The following is a 21,591-nucleotide window of genomic DNA, read 5'->3' on the forward strand; positions in this document are numbered from 1 at the left end:
TGCCTGAATCTAGGCGCGTCTCTGGGTCAGTGGTAGTTGCTTTTGCCAAAGTGGCTGCCGTAATCACATTCCAAACAGCGTTGTCCGAGACCATCCAGAAGAGTGGCGGCTTGGGGGAGGGCGCTGGGGTGAGGCCGGCAGGGGACGCTGGAGAGGCTCCACGGGGCAGGTGATGGTTGAACTGGGCTGGAAGAGGGGTGGGGTCTTGGGGAGTGGAAGAACGGGGGGTAAGTTTAGGAAGTGCAGCCCTGATGAGAAAAGGCACTTTATTTGAAGGTGCGAGTCACGAATGTGTCATTGTGGTAGCAAAATACAAGAAAATGTAAAATAATGGGATTTTTCTATGATTAAGCTGTTCTGCCAACACTTCAGATTTCGTAGTAATTATGAACCTTGCATATAGAAAAATTTCAATTAGCACATGCCTGGGGAATGGGATATACTGGTTAATTAAGAAACCCTTTAGGGTTCAGTTCTAACCAAAAACCTCACTGCAGTACATCAGCCTATCTCACCCTCGTAAGTGCACAGTATTTCAAGAGCGTAGTAAGAGCGTCTTAGAGGCCTGTGGATGCTGGCTTAGGAAGGCTCGTGATAAAGCCCGTCCTCAGGACACATGTTTCACTTGGCATTTTGGGGGGAAGCATCAGACAGTAAGCAACTAGGTCAACTTTGTCTTTGAGGACACGGTGCGAGAAAGAAATACCTACTTGCCCTGGGGTTTGGGAACTTCTCTGGGCCTCAGATTCCAAGTGAGCAACATCCACCTGATAGAAAGTTCTCAGTGAACAGAAACTATTCTTACGTTTTGTGCCTCCACACGCCTGCATGATCTGCCCGCCAGGCTCTCTGACTTTCTGTATTTCTGTACACTGTGCCGGGCAGCCGCTGACTTCCTGAGGCCAGACCCCTCCCCATACACACACGTGCACACTCCTAGTAACACACACACACACACGTACTACACACGTACACACTCCTAATAACACACACACGTACTACACATGTACACACTCCTAGAACACACACACACGTACTACACGCGTGCACACTCCTAGTAACACACACACATGTATTACACACGTGCACACTCCTAGAACACAAACGTACTCCTACACACAGACAATCCTACACAGACCCCTACACACACACACACATTCATACAAGCACATACGCCTACACACACACACAATCCTACACACATATTCCTATGCACACATGTACACATCATAGTAACACATATTCCCACACACACCCTCATACAAACAGACATACACATACAAAGAGTACTCCTAACACACACACACACACACACACACACACACACACACTGCACTTTTCTCTGCCTGAGACTCTCCCCACATCCTTCCGGCTTTATAGACGGTAACCTCCAGTCCTGAGCTCGGCTCTGGTGGGGCTCCGCCAGGAAGCCTGGCTCCCCGGTTTCCTGGTCCGGCGTGGCCCCCACCCCTTGCTCCGGGGGCCTCCTGGGCTAATCTGCGGCACGTGGCTCCAGGGAAACCAGCGCACTACCTGGGAGTCGGCCTCGTCTGCTAGCACGAAGCTCTGTCCTTCACGACGGGCAGACCAGGGGTCCACCAGCACGTTCCAGTGGCCCCAGCCACACGACGTGGCCGAGCAGCTGTCTGTGAAGTGACATTTTAAAACCCATAGGCTTTTTATTGAAGGAAGGGTGGGGCGGGGGGATGGAGGCAAAAACAGGAGCTACAGACCGGGGAGCCACAGACCGGGGCTGAGTCAGAGGGCCTGCTCGCCAGCATGTCTGCGTCTCTAGGACTCCGACGTGGTGGGACCGCGACTCTTCCCCTGGCTCCCCTGGCCGGTGAGCTGTTGCATTAGCCCTGCGGGAACAGCCCTCATACATAGAGAAGGGGACCCCCTGGGTCCCCGGCCACATCTGATCAGTCTGGGCAGAGGCGGTGGGTCCAGGGACAAGGATTTGGCCCAGGCCTGCCAGACTCAGTCTTTTGGCCGCTGGAGCATGATCTAGATCCTGGGAGAGAACGTGTGAGCAAGTCCCGGGGGGGGGGGTCCCAAGGGTGGGAGCCCGCGGTGAGTGCGCTTGTCCCGGGGAAGAGGTGTTGTCGGGAGGTAGAGCAAGGCTGTCAGGTGTCTGCGTGTGTCTGGACTTTATCCCTACCTGGAGGGGCTGAGGAAGAAAGGAAGGGAAGGCTCCCTCAATCCTACACACAAGTCAGGATGGGGAACCTGGGACTCGACTGCCCCGCACTCACCGGGTGGAGGCTTCCCAGGTTGTCACGGGGGGACTACATCGCGGATGTCGACTCCATAAAGCAAAGGCTACCTCTTCACTAAAAATGAGTCAAGATACGTGGCTGGGATACTATCTAGGAGTTTCCTCTAGGTGAGCCACTGAATCGTCTTCCTGGACGCAGTTCCAGCCCCCCTCCCCCGGATTCCAGGGCCTTGCAGAGAGACCAGGCCTCTGAGGGCAGGGGCATGGTCCTCCCCATCTTGGCACCTCCAGCGCTGGCACATGAGCATCCAGTAATATGTAAACTAGGAGTTCGTGAATGGTGGTCTTTACAAAGGACAGAATGCCGTGACTTGTTCGCACAAAGCCCCTCCTCGTGTCTCCACCATGATTTCGTAGGAATGAAAGATCTATTTGGTATGTTTATTGGGCCCCAGAGGGCCCTGCTGTTGGGCAGAATCAGCCTCATGCTCACCAACCCAATCTGTAAGCTGGTGAGTCCCAAAGTTTCCCGGACGAGGGGTTTAAACAGCCATCAGTGACGATCTTCTATAAAGTATTGAAGGGAAATATTTCTAATCTGAATAACAAAAGGTTGGGTGTCTTGTGATAAAAAGAATCACAATAAATCGAGAAAAAGTCAAGTGACTTTTTGGAAATGGATAAAAAATTTGGAAGCTGGATAACAAATCCGAATTGGTGATTCACAGATAAAATACAAAAAATAAAAGTGTGAAAAGATACTCGACCCACTGGAAGTTAGGGAAATGCAAGTTGAAATGAAGTATGACTTTTTTGCTTCTAGGTTTTGCAAAAACTAAAAGGTTTGCTCGTATCCAGGGTTAGTGATGCAGAGGCAAACAGGAACCAGCTGAAGCACCGGCGGTAAACGAGTTAGGCCATCTTCCGGCAACTTGGCAGTTACTACTGATAATTAAGATGATACATATTAAAATGTGTATAGCCCAGAAACTCCACCCCTAGGAAGCTCTCCTGGAGAAGTACTTGGTACCCGAGAGCAAACGCACGTGCATGCAGGTGTTTTCGTCCCAACACTGGAGGATGCAAGCCAATGTCCATGATGGAGGAATGACCATCAGAGTCTGTGAGGTTTGGAGACTACAAAGTAGCCCTTTAAAGGCAGCTGAGGAAGCTGCATGCGTGTGGACATGGCCAGATGCTAAGACAGAACGTTGAACAAAATGGTGATGCACACAACTGCATAGAGGGGACATGTTTCGTCACTTCTAAGATGCAAAGTTTTCATATATTAATTCTCTAAGGTTCAGATGTATCTCACCCTTGAGTCCTTCGGTGCTCGGAAATGCCATGTAGCCTGGTAGAAGGCATACACCGCCTTCCTAATCCACGCCATTCAATCCTAGCCAGGCGCTAAGCTCCTCCGGCTGTTGGCTAACCTGCTCACTAACCTGCAAGTCTGTCTGAGGTCATTAGCATGTGAAGGCATGTTTGAATGTTTCCATTTGATGGGGAGGGGGGTACCCCTGCGGCTGGCCTGGTGTTTCTTCCTTTTCTGAGGCTGTGGTCTCGGTCAGATTGGTTGAGTCGCCTGGTCCTCGGTTGTCTGGTTGATGCCCATTCTTGCCCCACCATCCCTCTCCCAAACCTCCCCTGTCTGCACCTACACTTCTCTAGTCCCTTTATCCCAGGTCCTGCTGTACCTAGAGCCAATAAGGGACATGCAGACATGCAGACAGACAGACCCGTAAGGAACACCCAGTAATTAAATGGTCCATAGGAGCAAATGGCATTTCATAGGAGGTGATATTTGGGGGCGGGAGGAGAGGGAAAGGGATATAAAAGGTTATGAAATCATCCATTTTAGCAAATATAACAAGCCTCATAAAATTTATTAATAAATACAAATAATAAGAAGCATATGTTTAAATTCCACGTTAGCCCTGGGATATCTGAAATAGGACGTCGGTGTGTGGGCCCGGGAAGGAGGTGAAGGTGGAGGGGTGCAGAGAGAGATTTGGGGATGACCAGAGACATATGGATGTGCAAAGGGAGATCTAACAGGGTTTCAGATTTTAGGAGACAAAGCAGTGTTGGAAGGACTTTCTGATTCCACCTGGCCGTGGACTTTAAGCATCCTGTCATCTTCCTTGGGGACTCCGAGAAGCCACTGCTCAGAGCACAGATCCCTGTTTGGATTCCAGTAGGAGCACAGGCTCCCAGAAGGGCGAGTTATTACTCTGTGCTGCACACGCGGGTCACGCCTTCTGAAGAGCAGCTGGGAGCGGGGGCCAACCCCCAGCCACCGTGCCCAGTGTCTGGGCTGCTTCCCTGCCAGGGCTGAGCTAGATGTTAGAAGTCCTAAATTAATTGTCTACATAACTCAATGTCTACCTCCTAATGAATGTCTTGTCTAAAAGGATGTAAGGCACAGTTCGAATGCGATGAAGAGATTTCATGGAAGAAAGAGACACAGGCTGGAAGTCAAAGTAAAGATTTATCCTTGCATCAGAATATTTTAGATCTTGCAATTTGCATATACAAAGAATTCAGCAACATTCACTGGCATTATAATCAGAGCAAGATCAAATTATAGATGTAATAAAAGAAAATATGATAGTTGAAACTGGGAATACATACATATATTATAAAGATTGCACATAAATTAAACACAACTGAGTTAAACAAAATTATCAGTAATCATACATTTTAAAAATAACATGGGCATGTCTCGGAATGCTGAAACAGACATGTCAGGCTCATTTTAAAAAGTTTTTAAAAACACATAAAAATACCTTTTAAAACACTGGTATGCATTCTTCATTCGTCTAGCACGTGGAGAGACAGTAAAGTGAGTCACACAGTGACCGTGCAGCTTGTCGATCAGAACGGTAGGCTCCTAATCGCTATTTGGCATTTGAATGCAACCGCATGCAACATACAAAAACGTGACGGGAAGGACGGCGGCGTCGGTGCCGTCAGCGTGGTACGGTCTGTTATGTACAATGGACCTACTTTGACCGAGGGGGAAGAAGAGGTCAGCTTTCTGGCTGGCACAGATAGGGCAGCCAGTCCCCAAGTGCCCAAAGAGACTGTTTGGACCGGAGGGGGCCTTGGACTGGGTGCGGGGCCTGGGCAGAGGCCAGGAGGCTACAATTCCCAGGCCCCCAGAAAGGCCAGTGCCTCCGAGGGCCAGCAGCTTCTGCTTTGTCTCCAGAACTGGAAGGGCTACGGCAGGTGCCAGGATGCTTGCACTGGGCACAGGAGACAGGAGAACACACACGGGGGGCACTTTCCCAAGGGTGCCCCGGATAAGGTTGATCTTAATCTCCATCCAAGAGATGCCAGGTGGCCACTAAAAGGCCTGACAGATTCTAATGAGGGTTCCTAAATTAGACCCAAACCCATTCCCTGACTTTGACTTTAGTTACCTTCACCACAACTAGCCGGCTCGGTTTCCAGGGTTTGGTGCCGAATGAAAGCTTGGTTCTCTCTCTTCTCCTTCAGTCAAAGAAAGGCTCTGGACTTGGGGTTTTAACAATGAAAACATATGGGACCAGCTGGTGAGTCTTGCAAAGTTCCCTCCATTTTCCTCCTCGACCCCAATGCATTCTCACTGTACTGGGAAGGAGAGAGGGATGCATTCAGCAGAGTGCGTGTGTAGCCCAGGGATGCGGCTGGGGGGGGGGGGGGCGGGTGGCAGCAGTCACAAAGTTGTGCTTGTGCCCTTCCTGCTGGCACCTCCTCTTACCCGGGGGTGGGGCTCAGAGGAGCAGCGGAGGTTTGATTGCGGCGAGGCTACTATCGGCATGTAACCAGCCTTGGGTTTGCATTGTGCACACCAGGGACGGACACCGGATGAACAGTGCAATAGGAGGGTACAATCACTTCTCAGTGGAAATGTCAAATAAGGCCTTTATATTTCTTTTAAAAAGCAAAAAAATAAATGTACCCCAAATGCACATGTCAAATGCTTTTAGTAAGTCAGAGCAGGTGTCTTTTTTTTTTTTTTTTTATATTGTGCTCATCTGCTCATCTGCTACCTTATGGCCACAGAAAGATCACTGTCCTTAAACTTTTCTACATTCATCCTCCCCCCCCCCTTTTTTTTTTGCCCCACTAACCAATCCTGTCTGGCAGTGAGATCGTTATTACCCAGTGTCAAAGGTCTCAGTAGTATTTCCATTCAAAAATAAGTTAGCCTTTAGATTTAAGGATTTCTCTCTCTTTTTCTTTTATTTAAATATTGGGGAGTGGGACTTTAAAAAAAAACATATAAATCTAGATTTTAAGATTTCTTTTCTTACAAACAATCTTAGCTTTTACAAGATTTTTTTTTTTTTAAATACCAAAATGCTTCTCAGAAAGTTTAAAGCATAATTGCTTGTGGTTTTCTCCCCAAGCGCGTGCTCCTTGCAGCTGTGCGAGTTGGATGTTCGGCTTTATCTGAACGTTAGGACTGGGGAGTGGTTGGTGTTGAGGCTCTAGGAGAGCTCAGACCAGCTGGGCGGCGGGGGCAGAGTGGGAGGCGAGGGTGAGAAAGGCAGCTGGTCATCTGCGTCAAACGCCCAGACAGACGGACGGCAAGGGGCTACGTGGGAGCACAGCCCGCGAGCTGGTTGTGCTGTACCCGAAGCCGTGGGGGAACCTTACCCCCGGCGCCTACATCTCCCCTCTTCTAGCCAAGGCAGCAAGGACCCAGCCTTGAGTAAACGCACGTTTAAGTCTCACTCTACAGCCACCAGCGACGCTAACGTGTTTTACACCTGCATTCAGGCTGCAGAGTCTTTGATCTTCAAAATGTAAAAGTCAACCACATGAGTTGCAACGGAGGATTTCACAGAATTCCCTATTTACAGTGTATCCTCGTGAACATTTTACCTTCCACAAAATGCCACTGCTCGGGGCTGTAAAATCAGTGTCAGGAAAGAGAATTATCAACTGATTTTTGAGTCCTTGACCGCTTTCTTAATAGCGGGCTTTGTGTTTACTCTCCTGCATGAGCACACGTTGCATACTAAGATTTTTAACATTTAGAGGTGCTGCATGTGTGAAATTCAATGATGTGATGAATCTGATGCAAAATTAAAATAATTACTGATATTAGCAGAAATATATTTTACAGGATATTACTTGACCTTAATACATTATTCCAGTTTTTAAAAGGGGTATTTAAGATTTAATGACTTTATAGCAGGTGGCCTTTAAAGCATAACAAAATATATACAAAGAAATTAGGATGGGTATTAATGTCAACTATGAAATAAATTAACATGATTTTTATAAAATATACTGACCATTAAATTAAAAAATATTTTAAGGCAGGAATTTTCATTTGAAATTAGCATAATCAGAAAATATATCAATAAAATCTTGTACCACTTTGTAGCAGAATTCATACTGTTCCTGAAAAAAAAAAAAAAAAAGACGTTAAAGTGATATTTTTTTAAAAATCCATTAATTTAATTAGGAGAAACATTTAAAAAGAAGACATGAAACAGTGTGACCGGTTATAACATTTACTTTTTGGGCACTTCCAAATAAAGCTGGATTTTTGTTGTTTTTGTTATTGTTGTTTTTTAAGATTTTACTTATTTGAGAGAGAGAGAGAAAGTGAGAGAGCGAGCAGGGTGGGGAGGGGCAGAGGGAGAGAATCTCAAGCAGTCTCCCCACTGAGCGCAGAACCCGTCTCAGGACTCGATCCCAGGACCCTGAGATCATGGCCTGAGCCGAAACCAAGAGTCGGATGCTCAACCGACTGAGCCACCCAGGTGCCCCTAAAGCTGTTGTTTTATATAGAAAACATCAATGTTTAGTTTCAACTTGGCATATTTTAGGATAGTCTGAGTAAAAGGCCTTCAGTTTTCATATTTAAACTGGAAAACAGGTATTTTTGAAATGACAATGAGAAAAGTCAGAATACTGAACTTCACATAAACTTCACAATGAACAAACAAGTAATCTATGGAAGTTTAAAAAGATGAACCTCTAGGCTATTTTTAAACCTAAATTTACTCTAAAAAGGGGACATTGTTTTTATGTAAATTTTACTAGAATTCAGAAGAATATTGCCTTCTCTCTGTCTAAGGCATTTAACTCATTAAAACACGGCCGAACATCATCTGACTCTTGTCCTCCTCGGGGACCTTGGAGGGGGTAAGGCTGGGAGCCGGGGGGGGGGGGGGGTGGATAGAGGGGCGGCCACACGGGGCCTGCGCTGTCGCCAATCGTGGGCACTCCGTGGGAAGACACGTAAGAGATGGAGCCAACAGCAGTTGCCAGAGATTTTGGAAAACTGTGTGCATGACGATCACTGGGCAGATGGGGAGTGGACCCCAAAGTTTTGAGTAACAGCAGACGGCAGCTAACCTGCCTCTCAAGTAACGGGGTCTGGTTACCTGCAGACCCTGGACATCGCTGGGCTGAGTGGCAATGGCAGTTGGGCCCTCAAGTGAGGGGCCTGGGAAGCCAGAGCGACCCAGTGTGGCCGCCAGCCCCTCCCGCCTTCTCTCCCAGTATTTGGAAGGTACTTCAGCCACACGTCAAAGTGGCTCCGATCAGGCAGGAGGTGGAGACGCCATTAATCACTCTCTGTTTTAGCAGCAAACACAAGAGCAAACCACGACCCAGCCACACTGTGTCTTGAGTCCAAGTCACTGGTGGCCAGGGATCAATGGCATGTATTTTGGCAATTTATCGGGATGACATGGGCCACACCTCAGGTCACGGACATTTCCGATCAAGGCACAAAGCTCCCAGAAAACAAAACAAAACAAAACAAAACACACACTTTTAGCCTTGGAATGCCAGTTGCCCTAAAGCCTATCTCAAGAGTCTTGCAGAGTGGCCAGCAATTTGCTGACTTTCAAAGTCAGGTTATAAACCCTCTGTTAAACGGTGTCACGGGAACAGAGAGCACAGACATGGGCTAAACGACAGCCATGGGCAGCTTCCCAGGGAGGGGTCCGGCGAGAGGCGGCAGTGGGAAGAGCAGAGCTGAGTCAGGGGGCGTTCGGATGGAGAGGCTCTTGGAGATAGGACACATGGGCCGGACCAGATGAATTTATGAGAGCTGAGGTCCCTTCAAAACCAAGGAAGTGTTTGTATGCTGAGCCAGACAAGGGCGCCTCCCTGGGCCAGGCACTCGTGGGGCCGCTGACGGACATACATAAAGCCAATGTGCACATCGACTAAAGGCAGGGGCCATCACCCCATTTTCCACAGATAAGGAACTGAAGTCCAGAAAGTGGAAGGAGCTTGTTCGAGGTCGCAGAGCCACGATGGGGGCCAGCCGTGCATTTGGGATGACAGCCCGAAGCCCGAGCATCAAAGGAACGCCATGGCTTAGCTTTTATATTTAACCGGGGGCAGGACAAAAGCTACAACCGCTGCCTGGGGAAGGCTGTAGTGGACTTAAGAACAGTCAGGAAAGGAGCTGAGAGAGTCTGGCTCAGAATTAAAAAAGGAATTTTTTTGGAGGGTGTTCCTATTCATTATTATTATTTTGATCTAGAAAATCCCCCATGGAGGGGTCTGCCTCTGTGTTTTCCATGCCCAAAGTCGTTCACGTTTGTGATGCCCCTAGGAGGTATTAGCTATCGGGAGGCAGGCATGACTTTTAGAAGGACCTCTCTAGCATCTTCCAGAGGTCTAGCAAGAAGGACTGCCTGTGCTGGGATCAGGGCTCTAAGGAGAGCAGAGGGCCCCTCGCACCATCTCCTTTCTGCTCTCAGTCACGGCCCGGCCCCAAGAGAAGCACGTGGGGCAAGGTGTGTGGGGAGCCAGCAGGCACCCTGTTTCCTTTACTCATAGCGGCTCTCAAACCTGTCTGCACTTTGGGACCACAGGGGGGGCTTTAAATATGTCAACGCCTGCCTGGGTCCCACCCCCAGAAAGCTTAAGGGCAGCCTGGCAATGGAGGAATATGAACTCTCCCCAGGCCAGGCTAGTGTGCCGTCAGGGTGAGATCCGTGCTCCCGCCCAGCCCGGGGGCGGGAGGCGAACCCCGCTGCACTCCGGTGGTTCTAGCAGTTGGGCTTCCCCTGCGATGGGAAGGTTGTGGAAGGCTCTCCTGCCACCTCCTCTACTTGCTGGAGTCGGGATCCTGTTAGCCATGCAGAGTGAGTGGACAGGGAGGGCAAATGTAAAAACAGGAAGACCGGAGAGAAATGATGGCTTATAACAGTTTCTGAAATCGCACTTATTGGGGTAGAACAATCACCACGGTCGCGAGGAGACGTGCCTTCTGCAAACCAGAAAGTGTGTGGATCTGTCACAGGATGAAAGAGAACGGCGCCAGAACATGGTGGGAGAGTCACGTGGACACAGAAAGCTGGTATCATCAGTGCATCTGTCCAAGGGGTCTCACAGTCTAAAGCCACGAGTGCGCCCCTCCTCCCGTGTCCTGCCCAGGGGACAGTCCCCAGCAGAGACAAGGAAGGAAGGGGGTCAATAAAACTTCACTGCAAAGAGTACCAGGAGCTCTTTCCCTTGGGAAGCTCACCCTCTTCCCTCCCCACACACTCGAGCTCCTTGAATGAAACAGACACCAAATTCAACATAAGACAATTCTTAACCCTTCCAGAAATGTCCCCATGGCTCCGTTTCTTACCAGGGTTTGCACCATATGTGGTCTCTGAAGTCGTAAACTCTTCACAGCTTGGAATACGTCTAAAAGGCCCTCGGCTTTTACTCGTTCCAGAATGTTGCTGAGCGCTATGAATGTACCTGTTCGCCCGGCTCCAGCACTGGGGAGGAAAAGTGCTTAATGCAGATAACCAAACGCACCCATGGGGATGAGAAAGGGACAGCCCGCAGCTCAGCCTTACACATCAGCGCAAAGCCATCATCACTGAAAGCGATCAAAGTTTGGGTTTCTAACGATCATCTATACTGAGCAAGAGTCAGCAAACGTGAAATTCCTAAAACACTTGTCCAGTTGCAGCAGAAAGGTATCTCTTGAGTTGGATCGAGACCGGTTACAAACTTTCAAGCTAGGGCAACCACGTTCCCCCTGCTTGGTGTAGACCGGTGGTTCTCAGAGTGTGGTCCCCAGGACCAGCAGCATCAGCATCGCCTGGGGACTTGTCAGAAATGCAGACCCTCCTGGTTTGGGACTAGGGAGAGGTCATCTCTGTCTAGACTCTCCTTCTGTGCTAGGGACCGCCTTCTGAGAGGTGCTGGTTCATAAGGTGTGAGGTTAAGACAGGGGGCAGTCACTGCCAGTAAAGACTAGATAAGGGACACTTCCCAGTAAAGATCTGGGTCCACTTCCCTTAAGATGATCATTTTCTTGATACACTGGATAAACCCTACAAGAGCAGAGCTCAGACACCCTCAGGAGAGCCAAGCAACCAGGCCTAAAGTGGGCAGGTCTGGCTGGCTTCTTCCAGAAAGCCCTCCAGGCCCAGAGGCCCGAGGGTGGGCTGATTCTAAGGCTCATGACCTATTTCAACGACTGTCCCCACATCTGCCCTTGTGGGACCTTGTTCACCTTTGACTCCCTGGTGGCCTCCGTGTGCTAAACTCCGTCTGGGTCTGTGGAGGCAGAACACAAAGGAACTCTTTCTAGTTTATTCCAAATGACTCCTACAAAGCCCCCCCAGGAACTGAAAACCGAGGCCGGTGCTCCACCTGCTGGCCAGGCCCGAAGTGCGCCGAGGCCGGTCCCAGGCAAAGAGTTCCAAACCCTCCAAGGTCAGCCGGGGCTCTGGCGGCTCCAGGGGGTGGGTGGGGCGGGGCCCATGGCAGTCACAACAGACAGTGCAAGCCACGTGTGGAAGAAGAAATAGAAGTGCAGCTTCAGAAGCAAATGAGCACCCCGAGAATGAAAATACCCCAAACTCCTGCTAGGGAGAGCTTTGGGATGGCGGCCGGCCAGGGGTTGGCGTGACCAGAGCTGAGTCAGCGCGGAAGGGCCCTGAGCTGGCAGGTCTTTCTTTTGGCCAGATTCACCCTTTCACCCTTGCAACACTGCTTATCAAGGTCCTTGCTGGGGATGCCCCACTGCCCCCAGGCATTCCCCACCGAGCACGTCCCTCCATTGGCCTCCCTGGCGCCTGACTTGGGAGCTGGGCTGAGAGGCTTGGGGCCGGAGCGGGGCTGCAGGCCTCTGGGAGCAGTCCCAGCCTGGACATCCTCGGGGGCCTCCAGAAAGTCTGTCTGCCGTGAGGATGTGCTGTAGCATGACTTGGATCCCCGAGGACCCGGGGAGAGGACAGGGACGGGTGGGCACATCTGCCAGGGCCAGAACCATCCATGCAAGCCGTTGAAGTTCGGGAGTGGGTCTGTCTGAGCCATGCTCAGCAGGTTTTTGGAGGACTTCAAAAGCCTCGTGGAGATGTGTGTTTGGGTCACTTCCTTGCTCCTCCTCCCACAACGTCTCCTGCGTGTATCTAAGATGACATTTATGCATGTAAAGCTAGCTGTGCAAGGGAAAGTTAAAAGTAGAGTCTAGGGAAATGCCGTGGCTGGGAGCAGCACCCTGGGCGCGGGGTCTGCATCTACCCCACCAGGAGGGGCGCCCCGGGCCCTGGGCCGCTCACCTGCAGTGCACGGTGATGGGGTGGTTGCCCGTCTGTTGTTGCTGCTTCTGCACGGCCGCGATGAGGTCGATCATGCCTTTGCCCTCGGCCGGGATCCCGACCTCGGGCCAGCCGTGGAAGTGGAACTGGCGGACCATGCGGGTCTGCTCCTCCTGGTGGGCCAGGGGCTGCAGGCAGGAGAGGGCATTTCCGCTCACACAACCCCGACCACCCAGGACCAGGCCCCAAGCCCACCCACCCTCCCGCGACCCAGGGCCCAGGCTCGGGGTCCTCCTGGGGCCTTCACAGCCGGCACAGTCCCCGTGGGGCTGGCCTGAGGGTCCTGGCCAGGCTGTCTGTGGGCCGTGTGCACCCCAGAGCGGAAGGCGGCAGAATTTCCTTCTGAGAGGGAAGCAGGATATGCAGGGGAAGGTCCCCGGAGCCCCCGGCAGGGCCCGCCGGACACACGAGGGATCCTGGCAGCTTCGCTTGAGAGAACAGGAGCGTCTCCTTCTGAAGAAGCCAGGACCCCTCATGCCCCCCAGAGGCTCTGCAAAAGTCTGGAGAGGCCTCTGCGGCTTCATCCACACGCCTTCTTCCTCCTGCCCCCTCCCCCGCCGCTGCCACTTCTCCTGAGCGGGGTGTTGGTGGCCGTGGAACGCCTCTTGGAGTCGGTCACTCCGCTCCCCCACCCTCGTGCTCCAGCAAGGAGACACGTGACCATGGAGGTCCGAAGGTTAGAGGAGATCTGCCCCTTGATAGCACGGCTCCCTGTTCACCGCACTGACCGCGGATACGAACGCACCAGTTCCAAAAGGCTGGAGGAACAGGACGTTCCGGGACAATCGCAAGCAGACCCTGAGGGGCGCTGCGGGGCCTTCTGTCTACGAGAGCATCCAGCACTCTGGAGACAATACCTGCTTGAAGGTGACCAGGAAGTCCCGTATGCTGATGGCTTCCGAAAGCGTGTCGCTTTTTATCTCGATTGTTATTTCGCCATGAGTCACTGAGCCCTCTGCCGGCCAGTACTGGTAGCATTTATCCTTGGGGGATAAAACAAAATTTTAAGTCTCCCAGGAAATAATCTGCTGGTAGCGGTTTGACGGTATGAGGCAGGATTGCTCTCAAACCATTTAGCGTATTTCATCTGACCGAGTCGATCGCTTACGCACGCGAATATGAATGCCCGTTAGTACCTGTTGACCAAGGGAATCCAGAAACAGACAGGTGTATTTGGAACTCTGATACAGGAAGAGATTATTCAATCAATGGGGCTGGAAAAATTGGCTTTCCATATAGGAAAAGGGCTGGGTCCCTGACTCACCCTACCAGGGCTGATAGGAACGGTCCAGCCCTCCTGGAGTTGGGCAGTGCACAACCTGCACTACCATACTGGTAGCTTCGAATCTTCGTAAAAGTAAACCCAGACAGGTTAAGACTTAAAGTCAAAAACAAAACTGTGAAAGCCTTAGAAGAAAATGTCTGTTCTTCTGGGGGTACAGAAGGACTTACTAAAAAACAAGACCTCAAAAGAGCTAACCACCCATGACACAAAGATTGTGACATCAGATTAGAACACAATGACCTTCCCTTCATCAACAAACATGGTTGAGAGAGTGAAAAGACACGCCAGCAACTGTGACGAGATATCTGCAGTGCCTGCAACCCACAAAGGATTAGTATCGAGAATATGTAAAGAATTCTTACAAGTCAATATAAAAAGAATAAGCAACTCACTAGCAAAATGGGGGAAAGATATGGCCAGGCATCTTGCACGGAGGGAACATGCCATCTATAAATATATGAAGTGATGCTTGACCTCAGAGGAATCAGAGGGATGCCAATCAGAGCCTCGAAGGGATGATGTACATGTGCGTCTAGTCAATCAGCAGACATGAGGACCCCTAACAATACTAGGGATGCCCATGAATGATCTCTCTCCTCCACTGCCAGGGTCCACTTGGAAAACGTAACCACTCTGCAACGCAGTTAGGAGCTTTCTTGTCAATTCAAACTGTCACACGCTCTCCAATGTAGCATTCTGTCTCTTTGGAACAGGCTCTTCCTTGTGCAGCATCAGACCCGTAGGACAATGGGCCAGTAGCACCGTTTGTGAAATAATAAAACGGAATCAACCCAAATGCCCACAACACAAGAAGGGACAAATAAATATATAGTATGTGCAGTGGGACACAATGAAATACCGATGAATGAACCACAGCTACAGGCATCAAGAGTATCAGAAGCATCCTTCGGAGTGGAAAAAGCAAGTCCCAGAAGAATATGTACCGTAACGACACCCTTTATATGAAGTTCGAAAGCGAGCAAAGCTGAGCAGTAGCTTCTTTAGACATACACGTATAGGATATAAAAACATTTCTGAAAAAGCCAAGACCACGTCCACTAAGATGGTTTTAAAAAGACCAGTAGTGGGGGGCGCCTGGGTGGCTCAGTTGGTTAAGCAACTGCCTTCAGCTCAGGTCATGATCCTGGAGTCCCGGGATCGAGTCCCGCATCGGGCTCCCTGCTCGGCAGGGAGTCTGCTTCTCCCTCTGACCCTCCCGACCCTCCCCCCTCTCATGTGCTCTCTCTCTGTCTCTCTCTCTCTCTCAAATAAATAAATAAAATCTTTAAAAAAAATAAAAAAAAATAAAAAGACCAAGTAGTGGGGCACCTGGGTGGCTCAGTCGGCTAAGCATCTGCCTTCAGCTCGGGTCATGATCCCAGGGTCCTGGGATCGAGCCCCACATCGGGCTCCCTGCTCAGCGGGGAGTCTGCTTCTCCCTCTCCCTCTGCCACTCCTCCTGTTCTCTCTCTCTCTCAAATAAATTTAAAAAAAAACCCTGTAAATAATAAAAAGACCAGTAGTAATAAGTGTCGGTGGAGAAACTGGAACCCCTATACCCTCTGCTGGGAGTATAAAACGGGGCAGCTGCTTTGGACATTCTTCCAAATGTCCAGCCCTATGAGTTCGTGAGACAGAGTTACGGTGTGGCCCAGCAATTCCGCCCCGAGGTGTCTACCCAAGAGAAATGAAAACACAGCCACATAAGAACTTGAACATGGACGTTTCCAACATAATTCATAATAGCCCCAGAGTGAAAACAACCCAAATATCCATCAACGGATGAATGGTAAACAAATGTGGTACGTCCATACAATGGAATATTAGTTGTCAAGAAAAAAAGAACCTATACTTGATACAACACAGTTAAAACTTGAAAAAACGCTAAGTAAAAGAACTCAATCACAAAAGACATGTTGTATGATCTCATTTACACGAAATATCTAGAACAGGCAAACCCATAGAGGCAGAAAGTAGATTAGTGGTTGCAGATGAGGAAGGAATAGGGACTGGCTACTCATGGGTATGGGGTTTCTTTTGAGACCAACCGAGCCCCGTTTGATTTAGCAGGAGAGGGGTGATGGAAATTATCTGGAATTAAATAGTGGTGATATTGCACAACTCTAAAAACGCTAAAAATTGCTGACTTGTACCCTTTAAAAATATGGATGGAATGGTATGTGAATTACATCTCAATATGTGTTTTTAAAAAAGCAAAGAAATCAAAACACAGATCCAGAGTAGTGTTTCTATCTTGGGAGAGCACTCAGATAGGTGTGCATTACTGGTAAGAGTTTGGTTTTTCAGTTGGAGAGTGGGCTCATGAGTAATTATGTTGTTAAATAAATACAGTACAAAAAGGCCCTCGATGGATCTCTGGGGACAGGAAAACATTGATTCATTCAGTTCAACCAGGACAGCATCCGTAAGGTGCACATATCAACGCCCACGTCCTTATGTCTTGAAGAAAGTGAGTAAATGTTGTTTTGTTCCACAGGTTTTGATCAAATTTGCATTTGTGGGAAATTCAAAATGGTAGACCTACAAGGCTGGTTAAATAAAATGTCGGCTAAAAACAAAAGCCAGTGTGGGTGGTCAGGGCTAAGCAAATGGAACTTTTTTTCATTTCCATCCTCTCTCCCTCCCCAGCCGCTGTGGCCTGGCCTCAGCAGCTGACCGCGGGTGGGCCATTCACGGGGGACCGCCAGGGTCTTGCAGGCGGGCTGGGCCGCCAGGGGTGCACACTGCCCCCCGAGGGCCCAGGCCGGCCACGAGCACTGCTGACCTGTTCTCTCTCCTGGACCTCCGTCAGCATTACGACCGTGTGGCACTTCCACTCCCACACCATCCTCCAGAAGTCCTCCACTGTGTGCGCCAGGGGCCCCTGGGTGGCGATGAAATAGTCCTTCTGTCGGTAGCCCTTCAAACCGGGAACAGGGGTTAGAGTCTGACCTCCCCTCATGCTGGTTCCTGGGCAGCCGCAGGGCTTTAGGAGAGCCCAGGGCCTAAGCACGGAAAATGTCCTCCAGCTTCCCAGGCCGCGCCGAGCCCCAGCTGACAGGCATGCACAAGTGCGCTCTGCGATGGGTCAGGACGCCCACTCTCTCTGCAACCGAATCGCCTCCCCTGCAGCACCTGGGGTCACCTCTCTGAGTGGGTATCTAGAGCCAAGCTCCCCCCGGCCACCTGCGAAAGCACCCTTGGCTCTGCTCTCACATCTTCCTGCGTTGCGGATCAGTTAGCATCACGGTGGTGGACTGGGTGTGGACTTAAGAGGAAATGGTTCAAATCCAGTTCCTCCACGCAGCCCAAGTGACCTTCGGCACAGTTTTCTCATCTGCAAAGCGGAGTTCGGACGCAGACTCGGCCGCCACATCCTTCCCCACCCATTCCTCGGCTAACCCCACTGTGCGTGGAGACCCCCGGTGACCTGAACACACAACCACGTTGTCACGTGGAGCAGGTCGCAGACAGTGCGGGACAGAGAGCCATGCAAGCACCCGTGGGTGACCAGTGCGTATTAGGGATATAACAGAAAAATTGCTGTGTCTTAAAAACAGAATGAAACTAGCAATTACTTAGCAGTGCGCCTATGGTCTCTATTCCCAAAATTCATTATTCTTTTTTTTTTTTTTTCATGCAGGTAATTCTGCTAATGAAATGGTTTGGATTTCAGGATTCCTTCCTGATTGTGAAAAGGAGTTAATTAAGAGTCCCTGTGATCACAGGCGAAGGAAATCGGCTGCATCTTTGCAAAGCACGTCCAGGTCCACTGTACTTACATCTATAAAGGAGGCGTTGATGTAGTCTGTGTATTCTTGACCCCTTTTCATGGAAAGGATCACCCGGTTGAAGTCATCTGCAAAGCAGGATGTCCCTTCAGTTAGCACACACTCCAGTCCTGCCTTGCAAACTTCAATGTGTTGCTACAAGCTTCCAAAATATAAAACTTATTAATAAAATCGCTACCTCAAGCCAAGTCCCTGGAAGGTTTACTCTATAAAATAGGTTAATTAAATTGGCCCAGAAAATTGTGTTTTGGTAGGAAAGCTCTGAAAATATTCCGGTTACCATTGTCATTTGTCATGAATTGAGGTAATTCATACCACAATAGGAGAATTAAAAGTATCGCATTTCAGGAATGAGAGGAGTGTGGCCAGGCAGGCGGCCTGGAGTGGCAGCCACAGTCGCCAAGAAGCCAGGCTCTGAGGCTGAGGCAGGCTTCACCCAGCCCTTGCGCACCTTGGATGCTCGGTGACCACTAATGCATGTCAGGAGCCTGGGGTCCACCTCCTCAAGGCGGCACCCTCTCCCTTCCTTTCCTGTGGTTCCTCTGATCCCTGTGGAGTTCCTTTCTTCCCTCCTCAACAAACAAATGTGGGCACTCTGTCGTCCCCCTTATCCGGGACCTCAGCAGGCTAGGGTCCTGACTGCACCCCTGCCCGTTTCCCACCTCCCTAAGGCCTGGAGCAGGGTCCCTCCTCCATGTACAGACTTAGGGGATGACTGGATGAGACCGGAACTGGGCAGCCCCAGACTCATGACCAAAGCAAATCTCTCCACTTCCAGGAAGTCCTCCCTCTCCCGCCATCTACGTCTCATATCACAAGCCGCCCGCCTGACACCCAGGACTGTCTGGGTCACCTGTCCTTGCTTCACAGGTGGGTGTTCTCTTCCCAACACTCGCCATCGCCCCCAGGAGCCCTTAACCCCAGGCCCAGAGGGTGTCCTGCCCTTGGGCCCTGGCTCGCAGAGGTGGGTCGTCATAGACTTTCACAGGGTGCCGACCCCGGTCCCATCCTGCTATGAGGGTTTAAATTCCCCCGGGCGGCCGTGGGGCTGCCTTACACGGGATGATCTGGATGACCCTGGCCTTCTTCATGTTCGCCGGCAGGTTGCCTGTCCTCATGTTCTCCTTCATGATCCGGACATTGGTCAGTTTCTGCAATCAAGAAAGACATAATCATGCAGTCACCACGCCGACGCTCCTGAGCGAATCCCTCAACGCTGTAACAGCACCACTGTAAAGGGCACCCGTTAATCTCTTTCTCTACCTCCAGACATTTTCTGAATCTTCCAAAATAAAACTATGTGCGTGACACACTCCTCCATGCGGGTTGCTGCTCAGCTCTCAAAGTCCCTGATTATTCTTCCGCCTGCATCACGGGTGGGGTAGCCGCCCTGCTTTTGCTGGGGTCCATCAGGAGGGGCAGTGATTGAAAGTGGCTTCCTTTAACCAGTCACCCGTCTTCCCGTAGAGCCCGTTCACACTCACCCGGAACTCCTCCTCCAGCCCGATCTTGTCGAAGTGGGTAGCGGTGCCATGTAGCGTCTGCAGGTGCTTTTCCAGGGAGGACACATCCAGCTCGGTGTCCCCGTAGAGGTAGTGCTCCAGTAAGGCTTGGTAGATGAACGTGTACTGCATCTGCGGGAGACCCAGAGCGCCCAGCACCCTCGCGTGTGCCCGCAGCCTCTGGTCGCTCGGAGCACAGCAGCTCCAACGGGCCTTGCTCTTCTCCATGTTTTGCCCAGGGAAGGAGGTTTGGGGGCAAAAGTCAGATTGACAGCCGTGTATAATGACCATTTATGGCGTCAAGGAAGGAGAGTATGACAGCCAGCATTACTGAGCACACGTTGTCCCTGCCAGGCACTTTGTACACACACCATGTGGGGGACAGTCACGTGGTCTGGGGGGTGGCAAAGGGGTCTGGGTTTGCTCTGCGCAGCTCACACCAGGATGAGGGGCGGGGCCTGGGGAAGGCACTACTCACATCCGTTTGAACCATCTGAGGGCGCTGGTTGCGAATTCTGGACACAAACTCAAAGACATCGACCTTCTGTTCGGCGTGCATCATGTCCATCATGGCATCGATCACTACGAAGGTGCCCGTCCGGCCCACGCCGGCGCTTCAAGGAAAAGGAAAGATGCCCCGTCATGAGGCACACAGCACCCCACCCCTGCCCGAAGTAAATGACAGGACTGCAGAGCTGACCTGTGCACCAAGACAGAAGGACACCCCCTCCCCTCCACTGGGAGAGTCCAACCCATCCCTCAATACAGCCTTTCCTCCGTTAATAAAGAGCAAATCTCCAGTGAGGCCACCAGAGGGCACCATAATCTCAGTGAAATTATCTCAGATTGTTCTCTAATAACTATGGAAACTGTTGAAAGGCGCATCAAAAAGATCTGTTGTACTAGCCTTGTGTGAGGTTGTGTGAGTCATCTTCTTCTGTTACCAAATGCTATCTTGTGATCACGTGTGCAAGTGGATTTTTTTGAAATGTCACGCTTGAAATGGCTTTTCCAGGTTCTTTATAAAAAGGAGGCTCCCAGGCTAGGTCTGCTGGCTCTTGAGCCAAGGTCAGCCGAAGGAGAGGCACCAGCTGGAGCTCACTGGCGCTGGCTCAAGCCAGCTGGTCCCCAGGGTCTCCACTGACTGGTCTCCTGAATAGGAAGCTGCCCGGCTGGATTCTTGGGTTTGGGTTTCCTGCCCTCCCAACCTCCGGGACCTTGGTCCTGCCCTCCACCACCTGCCGTCCCAGGTGGATCTCCACCAGATGGTAGGGCCGTGCATATTTGTTCCCCAGCATCCAGGACAGAGCGGGTACACCGTAGCGCTCAGCCAACATTCGCTGAACAAGTAAGCCCCTCGTGACGCGGACTCGTGTGTGCGGCTTCTCTCATCAGAACGGGGCTGTCCCCTCCAGTCCCTGCAGCGTCAACCTCTTTTACAAAAGGATAGTAACCTCTTTGACAAAAAGACTCACAACTTAATGAGTGATGTCCCCCTACTTTCCTCTTTGTGGGGTTAGGTGAGAGATACCGCTCTTGCCAGTTAGTCTCCAAAACAGGGCTAGGACAGCAGGGAAGACCCTCTTCTGGGGTGGACCCCGTCATCTCAGGGGGGAAAGCAGATCAAACACGAGAGGCCCTTTGAGGAGTCTTAGTTCTTTACAGGTACAAAATCAGAGACCATCATCTGGTGCAGAGCCACGTGAGACACCGCCCAATACGTATGTGATGGAGGCCACAAAATCACCAAGTGCAAGGCCATCAGGGTCCCCAGGCCGCTTACAGGACCCCTCGCCTGGCCCAGGGTGCATGTGGGAGAGGCCGCTTCGCCGCTGGGAAAGGGACCGTGCTGGCCCCCCAGGAAAAGGCTGAGGCCAGTAGGTCCTTCCGCTGGCCTCCATGGGGATGCTATTCCTAAGAGGACTTGGGCAGGGAATGTCGGTTCCTTTTAAGTGATTAAGAATCAAACACTGAGGATGAGTGTGTCAGTAGGGATGGAAACCAGGAAGCCAAAACCCAGGGCACACAGCTTGGAGCTGAGGAGCTGTCTTCAGGTGATGATGAACTTGGAGGTGGGACGTGAAGTCAACTCCACCCTGAGTCTTGGCCGGGGCGGGGGGGGATGCTGCCAGTCAGCATGAGCCTTCTCCCCCACCTGGCTGGCTTCCAGCAGGCCCATGCTCTTGGCAGGAATTCCTGTCACATGACCATGATC

General features: G+C 50.9%; 1 protein-coding gene across 11 annotated transcripts in view; it reads right to left on the reverse strand.

Annotated features, from left to right (window-relative positions):
- Positions 1-4,693: 4,693 nt before the first annotated feature.
- PTPRE (protein tyrosine phosphatase receptor type E) overlaps positions 4,694-21,591 on the reverse strand; it is a 150,483-nt gene continuing 133,585 nt past the window's right edge. For 6 of the 11 annotated variants that reach the window (XM_078076965.1, XM_036101944.2, XM_036101950.2 and 3 more), the window contains 9 exons: positions 19,855-19,990; positions 19,359-19,508; positions 18,932-19,025; positions 17,866-17,942; positions 16,869-17,003; positions 13,656-13,781; positions 12,760-12,926; positions 10,827-10,962; positions 4,694-7,621 (listed from right to left, as the gene is read on the reverse strand). In XM_078076965.1, the coding sequence (XP_077933091.1) occupies positions 7,547-7,621; positions 10,827-10,962; positions 12,760-12,926; positions 13,656-13,781; positions 16,869-17,003; positions 17,866-17,942; positions 18,932-19,025; positions 19,359-19,508; positions 19,855-19,990 (1,096 nt within the window). In that variant the 3' untranslated portion in view covers positions 4,694-7,546. The remainder of the gene's footprint in view (positions 7,622-10,826; positions 10,963-12,759; positions 12,927-13,655; positions 13,782-16,868; positions 17,004-17,865; positions 17,943-18,931; positions 19,026-19,358; positions 19,509-19,854; positions 19,991-21,591) is intronic. The other 5 variants (XR_013449559.1, XR_013449558.1, XM_078076964.1 and 2 more) reach the window with 5 other exon arrangements.

The sequence above is a fragment of the Halichoerus grypus genome, chromosome 7 (genome assembly GCF_964656455.1).
Source record: "Halichoerus grypus chromosome 7, mHalGry1.hap1.1, whole genome shotgun sequence".
Taxonomy (NCBI): Eukaryota; Metazoa; Chordata; class Mammalia; order Carnivora; family Phocidae; genus Halichoerus; species Halichoerus grypus.